This window comes from Balaenoptera physalus (assembly GCF_965194825.1).
Source record: "Balaenoptera physalus genome assembly, chromosome: 1".
In the NCBI taxonomy this organism is placed as follows: domain Eukaryota; kingdom Metazoa; phylum Chordata; class Mammalia; order Artiodactyla; family Balaenopteridae; genus Balaenoptera; species Balaenoptera physalus.
The window spans coordinates 35,009,136-35,021,639 of NC_138882.1; the positions used below are offsets into that span (position 1 = coordinate 35,009,136).

General features: G+C 54.1%; 1 protein-coding gene across 1 annotated transcript; it reads left to right on the forward strand.

The window, feature by feature from the left end:
• Nucleotides 1-924: 924 nt before the first annotated feature.
• REN (renin) lies at nt 925-11,374 on the forward strand. Its single transcript, XM_082432630.1, has 9 exons — nt 925-1,169; nt 4,220-4,370; nt 4,927-5,050; nt 5,652-5,770; nt 6,740-6,936; nt 9,336-9,455; nt 9,864-10,008; nt 10,296-10,394; nt 11,019-11,374. The coding sequence occupies exons 1-9, from the start codon at nt 1,090-1,092 to the stop codon at nt 11,178-11,180; spliced, it is 1,197 nt and encodes a 398-aa protein (XP_082288756.1). The 5' UTR covers nt 925-1,089; the 3' UTR covers nt 11,181-11,374.
• The last annotated feature ends 1,130 nt before the right edge of the window (nt 11,375-12,504 follow it).

Sequence of the window (12,504 nt, forward strand, 5' to 3'; positions counted from 1 at the left end):
CAGTTGAGGTCTGTGCTCTCACAGAAGGCTCGTGTCCGCACTGTGGGAGACCCCAGCAGAGACAGTCAATTCCAGGCTGAATCCGCGCCTGCTTCACGGAGGAGATAGTGATATTTGAAGTGGGCCCTAAGAGCGAGCAGGGAGAAGCCAGGAGAGGACATCCTAGGCTGAATAAATAGCACCCATCCTGGGATTTAGGGGCCAGGTGAGTGTGTGGTGAGCTGCCCCTGACTGCTTGTAAACTACAAGAAAAAGGGAAGGGGGCAGAGACAGAGCCCAGAAAGGAGTTAAGGCCAAGCAGAAGGAGGAGGAGGGGTTGGAAGACCAGCTGCCCCACCTCGCTCTTTGGCAGCAGCCCCCCCACACCCCCAGGGCTGCCCTTCCCTTCCACCAATACTCGGTCAACTGAGGATGGACACACGCCCCCTGCCCCCAGGTCCCTACTTCCAGAGGAAGGGCTGTGCTGCACTTTCCCATAAACAGCCACTGCCGACAGAGGCTTGGAGGGAGGCAGCATCGAGGCCCCTGGGTCTGGCTCTGTCAGGAAACAAGCCAGGAGGGGTCACCCATGTTCCAGATGGGAACACTGAGATGCAGCCTAGGAGAAGCTAGTCAGGGGCACAGCCAAGGTTAACCCAGAAGACAGAGCTACAAAGGCAAGGGGTGAGGGAGACTGGCTGAGGGACTGGAAACCTGGGTTCCATGCTTGTCCCAGCCCTGACCTTGTCCCCTAGCAGTGCTGTTTCTCATCAGCCTCTGTCTTCCCTGAGGGGTCACAGGGCCAGGCCGAGACAGGGCTACTGGCGTCACTGGGCACAGCCTTGCTTTCCCACAACCTTCCTTCCTCTGGCTCCCCTGCTCCGCGTCAGAAGCCTGATCACCCTTCACCCACTTAGCTCAGTCCCACGGAGGGATTTATTACTGGCTGCCCTGCCATCTGCCCCACGGTAATAAATTAGGGCAGAGCAGAATCGCAGCCATCCCAAGTGTGGAGCATACAAAAGGAGAAGGGCTCTTCAGTGGATCCCAGAGAGAGCTGGGACACAGGCAAAGCGTGGACCCAGGGGAAGCGTGGACCAGTGGAGCAGAATGCCTCGCTGGGGACTCCTGCTGGTGCTCTGGGGCTCCTGCACCTTCGGTCTCCCCGCAGACACTGGCGCCTTCAGACGGTAACTGGGAGAGAGGGTGGCAGGGGAGAAGGGATCCTCATTTTCCTAACACCTAGGCTTTCAGATATGTGATGTCACCCAGTCCTCACGACCAGCAGGGCAGCAAAGTTTATGGTTCCATTCAGAGAAGTCAGGTGACTCGCCCAATATCACACAGCCAGCAGTGGCACTAGTCAAGCCTGGAAGCAGTGTCTTTTGATCCCTGACCAGAGCTTTCACTTCCTGCATAGATCACCGTGCTAGGCAGTGGGGGCACCCAGAGATGATTGAGACATACTCCCTGCCCCTCAGGAGCTCACAGCCTAATTACTAAGAAGGGCGCAGTACGGTTAAGTCTACCAGGGAAGCAGCACAACATAGTGGTTAAATGCAAGGCTTCCAGGATTGGGTAGTCTTGGTTTAAATTCTGCTCCACTAGCAGAGCCAACTAGCTCTGGAACCACGAGCAAGACGTTGAACCTCTCCAGGTCTCAGTTTACCATTTTTAAAACACCTATTTTACAGAGCTGCTTTGAAGACTGAATGAGATATTGCATGTAAATCCCTCAGCCTGGTACAGGAATGCTGTAAAAACCCAGCTGTTATCATACTCCAGGGTGAATTATCACAAATGTTAAAAGAAAGGCTTAAGGCAGCCCGAAGGTGGGAGGAGAGAGACCTAACATCCATGTTTGGTTCCAGGCCCTGTGGGAACAAGCAATTCTTGAAGCCTGCAGAAGGGGAGAGGCAGGGGGGTGGGGGGCCTGTGGAGAAAGGGTTTCAGGTTGGGGAGTGCAGATGGGACCAGAAGACCTGAAGGTAAGAGGGCAGGTTTTAATAACAGTAATAGTTGCTAAGTCTGTAAAATGCTGAGGAATTCACAGGATCGTGTCCCATATCTCATCTCAAATCATCCTCCAAACAACTCAGCAGTCCCATTTTGCAGCTGGGGACACTGAGGCTCCCGGAGGTCACAAGTAAGAGGCTGAGCCTGGACACACACTGGGCCTTTGGTTTCCAAAGCTGGTTTCCCCTGCTCCAAGGCTCATGGAGAGTAGCTGCTGGGTTGGGGGCATGGTGTGAGAGAGCGGGGGGCTTCCCAGCAGCAGCGTGTGCCTGAGCGCGGCCCCACCCCCAGGATAAAGGCAGGGAAAGGTAGAAACATTCTCCCTTGTTCTCTTCAGAAAGAGAAGAAGAATGGAATTGGGCCAAGGTGAAGAGGGAGTCAGGCTTTCAAAACATACTTACAGGAATTTTGCTACCTGCCATGTGCAGGGCATGATGCAAGGCTCTTTGGGAGATCCAAACAGCAGACCCCATTCTCAAGGTGTGTCATTGCCTTTACGTACACAAGTGCCTTTTACTTACCGAGCAGTGGGCAGCTTGCTTAATCTGCAAAGTGCTTCTCCGTGGTAGGTACTACCATTCAGTCCATTGTTATAGAGGAGTTAATGGGGGCTCAGAAAAGGCCCAGAGAGGTTAGGTAAATTGCTCAGAATCGCGCTGGTAGGAAGGGATTCAAGCACGTCCCCACAACCACTATGCCCTCAGCACCAGGCAGCATGAGGCTGTGCAGTGCTGGCTGTGAGCACCCGGCGAAAACGGAGCAGGAGCCCAAGCAAAGGTGAGGCCACTGTGGAGGGAGTTCATGGGGCGAGCTTCCTGGGGACGGGGGTGCATGCTAGGCTTCGAAGGATGACCGTGCTGGGGTGTGGGGAGGGAAGGGGAAGGGGAGAAGGAAGGGACTTTCTAAAAGGAGAAAGGTAAAAGTAAAGGTCCAGAGAGGAGGTTGTTCATAGTAAATGGTGGAAAATGAGCCCTCCTTGGGGTCAAGCCTTCTCTGCCCCTCCATTTTCCCATCTGTAAAATTACCCAGCTCATGAGATGGCTGAGAATCAAAGAAGATCATAATTGTGAAAATACTTTGTTGAAGAGCAGACTATGTTATGAATTTGACAAGTCATTTCCGTTAAAATATTATACCGACAGGCATGAAAGTTGCCTTCATGTTTGTGGGCATAATGGGGTACACAGAATACACGGGGTGTGAGAAGGAAAGGATAGTGCAAGTACAGAAAAAGAAAGAGGGCTGCAACCCTGGGACCCCCCACCAACAGCTCAGGACATCCTCCAGCCTCTGGCACACAGCCTTCATGTCAGAGTCCAGGGGACCCTATATGGGAAACGGGGCCGATCACGCCGCTTTGAATGTCTGCTCCATCGCTTCTGAGGCACCTCACTCCTTATCATAAAGTGAGGATAACGACAGCCAGCTTGCAGAGTTGTCATGAGGGTTACGTGGGCGGGGTGGCGTGCACAGTGTTTGGCACTCATGTGGTGGCAGCTCAGTATGCTGTGAGTTTCCCAGGTCTAATTCTGCCTCCCAAAGGTGATAGGAAAGTGTCAGGACAAGAGGCCGAGGGACTGGCACTGAGGCTCCAGAAGGCACATCTTTCCAAGGACAGGCTGCACAGGCACTCTGGAGAAGCCCACCTCTTCCCCACCGCACCCAGTTCATTCCGTCCACTGCACCCCACAGTCCCGGCTGGGCGCCTGCCCGCAGCATCCCACAGCCCCCACAGGCCACTGAGGGTGTCTGCTGCCACCTGCAGGCCCCATGTGGCACTGCCCCCTCCTGCCCAGCCTTGAGAGGGGCACTCCCAGCCTTCACCTCCTTAGAGGGGAAGTCAGTGCTGTTTCCTCCTCTGTCTCCTGGCCTGCTGGAGTTCCTTGAAGGCAGTGATGATCTTTATATCTCTAGTATCCAGCACGGTGCAGGCACAGAGTAGGTGTTCAACCTGTGATTATGGAATGAATGAATGAACAAATGGCCTTGCAGTGATAAGGATCAAAATTAGACAACAGGAGGAGTTAGTTGAGGGTTATTTAATACCAGCGTAGGTGACCATGGAGGTTTGTAAATTCTCCTTTAGAGGCCTAAGGGCTCAAGAGTGATTCTTAGGTGCCTGGGCTAAGGTTAGGGGTAGTTGTATCAGAAGCTTCCGGAACTCTACCATTATTATGGGGCAGGACAGAGCCCTTCTACTTTTTCTTACTCCGTCATGGGCCAGGATCTTCCTCAAGAAAATGCCCTCCGTCTGGGAAAGCCTGAAGGAGCGAGGCGTGGACGTGGCCAGGCTGGGTGCTGAGTGGAGCCAGCTCACCAAGACACTCTCCTTTGGCAACCGCACCTCCCCTGTGGTGCTCACCAACTACCTGGATGTGAGTGCCCAGCTCGGTCCCTTGGCCCCCACCACCTCCCCTCTCCTTTTTCTCTTGGGCCTAAGGCTTTCTTTGCCCTTTTTGAGCACCTCACAAAATTCCCATTTCACAGCTGGAAAACCTGAGGCACAGAGGGCAGGAAGGAGCCCAGAGGCAGGGTCAGGTTTGGCACTCAGGAATCCAGGCTCTGGGCCCCAAGCCCAGGTGTCAGGGGTGGGCAGGAGGGGTGTATGACCTCAGATGCAGGTTTCTGTGACCAGGCTCAGTGCAGCTTGACTACTTACTGCATCAGTGGTTCCTTAAGGCTTGGGGCACCTTCCTGCTTCATTTGCAGTACTTTTATTTTGCCCTCTTGTCTCACCGAGACTCCCACTTCCTGGGAAGTCATAAGACAGTGCTAAGCCTCCCACCCCATCCTTGCTGGAAAATGGAAGCCCAGAGAGGCTGCATGATCTGCCTCATCTGGCCCCAAGTGCCAAAGGGGGTATCAGGCAAGACCCCAAGGCCCAAGGCTCCCTGAGCCCCTCAAGCCACCTCTTTCGTTTCATCCCTGCAGACCCAGTACTATGGCGAGATCGGCATTGGCACCCCACCACAGACCTTCAAAGTCATCTTTGACACGGGCTCAGCCAACCTCTGGGTGCCCTCCACCAAGTGCAGCCCTCTCTACACGGCCTGTGGTGAGACCCGGGACCTGGGGTGCCTCCTCAAAGCCCCTGCCCTGTCATGCTTGGGCAGTCCCACCTCACACCCAGTTAAATCCCTCCTGCTACCACTTGAGCTGCTTCCTCCCCGCCTCTGCTCCCACTGCCCCTGAGAAGAGAGAAGAAGAAAATGTCCCCCATTTTTCTTATATGGCCACCAAGGTAAAAAAAAAAAGCAGGCTCCAGGAGCCCCCAGCCCACCCAGAAAGCCATTTCTCACTCCTCCTGAGATTGGGAGAGGACTGAATTCTCAGACCCATTCCAGGCTCCTGGGCTTTGCCGTCCTTACCCTCAGTGAACTTACTGAATGCTTACCGTGACCAGAATCTTCTCCCCACCCTAGTGTTAGCAATTACTTTAAAATACTTCATTTGAGACAAAATTCTCAGAGATATGAGCACATTACAGGGGCCCAAGGTACACAGTCCTTGATTGATGAAACACATTTTCCAAGCCTCCAAGCTCAGGGCCACCCTGTCTCTGACCTCAGGCCTCAATACATGGGCCGTACCCAGCGCCTGCCCCCGAGCCCCCTGCCTGGGCCTCCCTTGGCCCTGAGCCTATGTCTCCCTGCCAGAGATTCACAGCCTCTACGACTCCTCGGAATCCTCCAGCTATGTGGAGAATGGGACGGAATTCACCATCCACTATGGATCTGGGAAGGTCAAAGGCTTCCTGAGCCAGGACCTGGTGACTGTAAGTGAGGCTGTCCCAGGTCACCTGACCTCCTGCCCTTCGTGTCCCTAGACGTCTCCTGCCACCCTAGGGCCTGTGGTTGGGGAAGGTGCAGGCCAGTCCACCGTGGAGCCCGGAGAGCTGAAGAGCACCCTCCCCTGCTACTTCTCTCCAGAGCTGCAAAGCACTGGGGCAGAGCAGACCTGAGCTCCTGGCTCAGCCTGGGTGATCTGTGGAGGCCTTTACGTCTAATGCACTCATAGAGTTTGTCCTGAGCCCCACAGCCTGCAGTCAAGTAACCTGCCTGAGGTCACCCAGCTCTGACTGGGCTCTTAACTAGACCCTAGACTGAAATCCAGAGTCAGAGTCAGGGTCAGGGGTATTGTCATCCTTATGGTCAGCATCACTTTTGGAGTCAGGCTTAGGTTTTAAGGTCATAGTTGAGTTTAGAGTTTGGGATTAAGGTCAGTCCTGGTTTTCATTGTCACTTGGCCTGTGTCTGATCCTCCTCCATTTCTGGGTTTCTCCAGCTACTGCTCTGACAGAGTTAGGGGAAGGGTGCTAATGGAACTGAGAGGAAATCAGTGTGAGCCCTTACTCCCCCTTGTCCGTGAAGTTAGGGAAAAAGGAGCATGAAGGGCAGGCCTGGCTGTGCTGGAGAAATCCTCGGCCCATCATGGGGGTAGGGGACCAAAGCCCAGCCCTACCGATGTGAAAGCTGGGCCACTGGGGAGCTCTTGGCATCTCTTCTACGACTGCTTGGCAGTACCACCTTCTCAGCCTCTGCCCCTTCCAGTCCCTCTGGACTCTACCGCCTACATGTGTATTAGGAGAGGTGATATGCATGCAGTGTTGATGAAATGGTCTTACCCCAGATCGTCACACCCTGGGGCCTGTGTGTGCCCGGGGGCCCCAGTGTGGAAGCCTAGACCAGACCCTGGCCAGGGTACAGGCCGTGGGCTTGGTCTCCTCTGGTCCTTCCTCCAACAGGTGGGTGGAATCACAGTCACACAGACGTTTGGAGAGGTCACGGAGCTGCCCCTGATACCTTTCATGCTGGCCAAGTTTGATGGTGTTCTGGGCATGGGCTTCCCTGCACAGGCCATTGAGGGGGTCACCCCTGTCTTTGACCACATCCTCTCCCAAAGGGTGCTGAAGGAGGACGTCTTCTCTGTCTACTACAGCAGGTAGGCCTGGACTCCAGGGGCAGAGGCGGGGAGAGGGAAGGAGGCAGGAGAGCTGGGAGAGTAGGAAGAGAGTTCTGGGCCAGGATTTTGATGTATTCAGGATCAGGTGGTATTCAATCCATATCTAGAGCTACACTATCCAATATGGAAGCCAATGCTTAAATTAAAATTAATTAAAATTAGGCATTCAAATCCTTAGTCACACTACATATTTCAAGTACTCAGCAGCCACAGTGACTAGTGGCTACCACTTTGGATAGTACAGGTGCAGCACATTTCCATCTTTGTGGAAAGTTCTTTTACTTTCTGTTCAGTTCAGCACTGCTCTAGAACAAGAGGAGAATGCAGGGTGGGGATGATGGGAAGTAAGGCATTGCCGTGACTGGCGGACCTCCCTGTAAGGGCCCTGGCTCCTCTCACATAGACAGCTGACTTCATTCATTCATTAATCCCTTCATTTATCTGCTCATTCACTGATTCAACAAATATTGGGCACTGATAGGACAAGCATTGTGCGAGGCTCTGGGGGCACAGCCATGAACACGGTGTACAAAACAGAGTCCCTGCCCTCACAGAGCTTACAGTCCGGCAGGGAAGACAAGAAACATTACAACGTGATGGGCAACAACAGGGGCCATGAGGCTGAAACCCCGTGCTTTCAACTCTAGGCTGAGCTTATGTGCAGTTCAGCCAATCTTGGAGAAGCTGCTATCAGCTGTTGAGCAGAAATGTGATCTGCTCTCAGCTGCTGGGTATGAGCTGGAGACAAGAGATCAGAAGGGTGAGAACAGGAGGCCAGTAGCAGTGAGGACAGAGGGGAGGGTCAGTGTCCAGAGAAATCACAGAGATGAAATGAAAAGGAGTGTCTGGTTTGGTGAGAGAAAGGGAGGGATTGAGAAAAGGCCACCAATTGGCTGTCAGGGGCAGTCTTGGGAAGAGGTGTTTTAGAGGCCAGGCAAGGGCAGATGGCAAGCATTGAAGAGGTGGATGTGTGTCAGGAAGGCAAAGGCAGATGTAGGCTGCCCTGAGAAATTCGTCAGGGGAGGGAATGCCAGGTGGGGTGCAGACAGAGCTGCACAGAGAAGCAGGGAAAAGAAGGGTGGGTGTTTTTAAATGCTGGAGGATGCCTGAGTATGCTTGCAGGTGGAGGAAGAAGCCAGTGGAAAGTGAGAGGTTGAAAATGTGGAAAAAAAGAGGAGATAACTGAGGGTATAGGAGCCTGGAGGCCATGGAAGGGAGTAGGATTCCAGCAAACAGGAGGAAGGCAGGCCTTGTTGAGGAGAGGGCCTGCCTCTTCCTTTACACTGGGATGAGAAGGAGGGAACATCCAGAGAGATCTTGAAGTGTTGGGAGAGAGGCAGAGGGAAATTGTGCTAGCACATATGCATATGTACTGGATTTATAAAAATGCAATTAATTGCACTTGCACCAATAACGTGCAACCTACATGCTATGCACCCATGTGCATGCACACTTGCCTTCTACTATGAATGCTGGAAAATCCCATCTCTCTCTCTCTCTTTGTCTCTCTGTCTCTGTCTCTGTCTCTGTCTCTCTCTCTCACACACACACACATAGAGGAAACCAGCCCTAAGGTAGGCCCTGAGCTTTGGGAGGCATCATGCCACCTGGAGGAGAGGAAAGCGAGGGGCATCAGCTTCGGATTGGGCACCAGGAGCCCTGGCTCCAGTCCCCCACTCAGGCAAGTGACTTCAGGCAAGTGACTTCACCTCCTGGTGACTTCATTGTCTGTAGGGTAAAAAGAGTGCGTAATACCCACCCTGCCAAACAACAGGCTGGTGGGGCTCACCTGAAACAAAGTCTTCCTTTCTGCTGTGTCTCTTTCTCTGCAGAAATTCCAAGTAAGGAGATGGAAACCCCCCCACTTGGCCCTGACCCTCCAGAGCACCTGGCCCAGAATCACACATGCCACCTGCCCAAAACTCACCTCAGCAGGCCCAGGCTCCGCTGGATGCCCAAGTCCTCTGCTCCTCCTTCCTGCTCTCCTCATGTCCCTGCCCACCCCCACCCGACAGTTCCCAGAGGCCCATCCCGTGTCCCGTGCCCCTGCGCAGCACACAGCTCCCCGAACCCAAGTGAGGGTGGGGCTGATTTGTGTCTTGTTTGCACTCTACTCACTGTCCTTGTGCCTGTTCCTTCTCTGTGACCTCTCTGGGGGTGCTTTATTGGGCGCAGCCAGACTATCCTGGAACCACCTCTGACTGGGCTTGGGAAGGGGCAAGGAAGGTGGAGAAGCGGCATGTTCTGCAGCTCCCTAGCCTTGCCGTCCGCCCCGCCTTCCTCTGCCCCACCCTGCACCTGTGCCCAACTTCCCTTGTTCCTGGGGTTACTGAGTCTCGAGGTTGTGGGTCTCCAAGAGCCTCTGATCTTCCCTTTAGGAATTCCCACTTGCTGGGGGGAGAGATCGTGCTGGGAGGCAGCGACCCGCAGTATTACCAAGAGAATTTCCACTACGTGAGCGTCAGCAAGACTGGCTCCTGGCAGATCAGAATGAAAGGGTCAGGAATCCTCAGCCCTCTTCACTCTCTAAAAATGCTGCTGCTGCTGTGGGTGGGGTCTAGAAGGGGCAGGGTTACCACCCTGCCCTCTCTCCTAATGCAGCCGCTTCTTAAGGTCCAGCCAACATTTGCTCTCTGCCTGCTTCGTCCAGGGATAGGGAACACTGAGATATATGGTTCAGAGGGGAGGGGGCCTACTGAGAGGAAGCGGAGGGTCACTAAGCCACATGCTGAGGGACAGGCAGCACCTTTCTTCTTCCAGCTCACGCATTACCCCTCCTTCACTGCATCACAGGACCACCAGCACTCCCTCCCATCATCTGCCCTCACTCAGGAAAGACATGCAGCCTGGTGGTGCCCCATCAGCCTGCTGTCCATCTGTCTGTCTGACTGTGTGGCCTCCCCCAGGGTGTCTGTGAGGTCGACCACTTTGCTCTGTGAGGAGGGCTGCATGGTAGTGGTGGATACCGGTGCATCTTACATTTCGGGTCCCACCAGCTCCTTAAGGCTGCTCATGGAGACCCTGGGGGCCAAGGAGCTGAGCACAGATGAAGTAAGGAGCTGGCAGGGAGGGCGCTAGGGGTGGGGGGAGCATCACCTGGTCCAGGCCCCCAAATGATGCTAGGAAACATTCGGTCCCAAATGAGACCATTTCAGGCCTTCCTCTCCTGCCTCTCACACTCTTCCCATATGTGGCTTGGTCCCTGGGAGAGGGGACTGGGGACTTGGGGACTGTGCCCAGCCCTCTCCAGGAGAAGGGCCAGGCCACAAGCACAAGGCTGTGTCTGTTGGGGGACCTCCCACGCTCAAAGGGGATCCCTTGACCCTCCCCGCCGCCAGTACGTCGTGAACTGTAACCAAGTGCCCACACTCCCTGACATCTCCTTCCACCTCGGAGGCAGAGCCTACACGCTCACCAGTGCGGACTATGTATTACAGGTGAGGCTCTAGTCTGCCCCTCGGCAACAGGGAGGAAAGGTGGGCAGGGGCCCTCAAAAAGAGACAAGTCGTTATGCACAGATTACCTGCTAGACCAGTTGTTCTCAAACTTGGCTGCACATTAGGGTCACCTGGGAGCTTTTAAAAATCCCTGTAATAAGCCACATCCCATACCTATTGATACCTCTGGGGGTGGTACCTGGGCATCAGTGTTTTCAAAACTCCCCAGGGGATTCCAACTTGCAGCCAAATTTGGGGATCACTGTGCTCATCTCCTGATCTCCATTCTCATCAAATGCCCCCAGTAATGTTATGCTCCTATACTCTTACCTGCTTTTTATATTCAGTGGGTTTAGAGGTGTTAAATACCTCGTCTAGGACCAGAAGCTCTGCCAGACTGTAAGCTCCTGAAGGCAGCACTGTGCCTGACGCATTGTTAGCAGCATCCAGCTTAGTGCCTGCGTCTCGGAGGGGTGCGATCCATGATGGTTCAAAGGGCCAGGATGTGATGGAGGCCCGGTGTGGATGGGGGACTGGTGGGGGCACGTTGCTGAGGATGGCTGCTGGAGTCAGGCAACGTGGTTATCAGCTGGGCAGTGGGGAAACCTTCTTGTTTCCTGCCAGGACCCCTACAATAGTGATGATCTGTGTACACTGGCCCTCCATGGTCTGGACGTCCCACCGCCCACGGGGCCAGTCTGGGTCCTGGGTGCCAGCTTCATCCGCAAGTTCTACACGGAATTTGATCGGCGTAACAATCGCATTGGCTTTGCCCTGGCCCGCTGAGGCCCTCTGCTGCCCTGCCGGTCCTGCCCTCAGCTCTAGCCCAGAGCTAGAGCACTCTCTGGGACTCTCCAACCGCTGCCTGTGCTTGTGCCCTCAGTCAGGGGCATGGAGCACCTCCTGGATGTGCGCCCTGCCCCCAGCACCAGCTCTTCCCTACTTTGAGGACAAACAGAATAAAGACTTCATGTTCACAACCCCACTGTACCTGGGTTCACTAGGGTTTGAAACAGAGGGAAGCACAACCAAGAGATCATGTGCAGACAGGAACGTGACAGAATGACAAACTAGATGTTCACTCACAAGCACAGGTTCCTGCGTGCAGGGAGGATGCCATCCATCTGACATCAGCGGGGTTCGAGTGGAGTTGAAGGTTTACACAACCTTGGGTGGGAAGTTTGCAGAGAGCCAGCCCCTTGAGGACCAGGGCTAGCACTGTGGCAGCGGACTGTGGGCCAGAAAGATGGTCCCAGCTCATGGAAGCCAGCCTCAAGCTCAGGCTCTGCGCTCAGGCACTGCAACCCCCCACCCCACATAGCCATTTACCCATGCAGTCTAAGGCACCAACACCTAAAAACGTAGAACACCAGAGATCTGACCGATGCTCCCTTTTTACATGTGGAGAAACTGAGGCTCAGAGAATGAAAGCATTTGGCCAAGAGTGCTCAGTGAAGTGTGAAAAATCCAGACTAGCCTTCTAGCTGCCCGTCTGACTCAGGTCTGGGGGTTCCCACCTTACCACATACAGTTGTACCTTCACAGGTTCAGAGCTTCGCCCACCCTGGTATGGGGCCAGGTGCACAAGCACACAGATGTATGCACTGCTGTCCTCCGTCTCACAAGACTTGGGACTCAGGCTGATGTCTTCTCCAACTCTGACCCCTTGGACAATCTGCAGGAGATGTGTAGCTTGGGGAATGAGAGGCAGCATCTACCTGAATGAAGCCACTGACACTGTCCCTCTTCATGACAGCTGCTCACCCTTCTTTTGACTGAAGAGGGTGAAGCACTGAGTGGCCCACCCAGGCCCCAGCAAAGCTCATACCTCTAGAACTACAGGCTCTTGAGTTGTATAGAACACCAGGACCTCTCTAGGGCAGCATTCCCACATCTGCCAGCATCCCAGTGCAGAGCCAAGAGCACAATTCTCTGAGTTTTCTTGCCTGCTTAGGTTTATTTCCTCACTGTTTGCAGGAAGGGTTGGAGTCAGTGTCGTTTCCAGCTCAACATACTGGGGCCCAATGACCTTAAGTAGGCAGGCCCCCCAATCATCTCCTACCCTGTTCAATAAGACAGCCATATATGGCTATTTACATTAAACATAAAA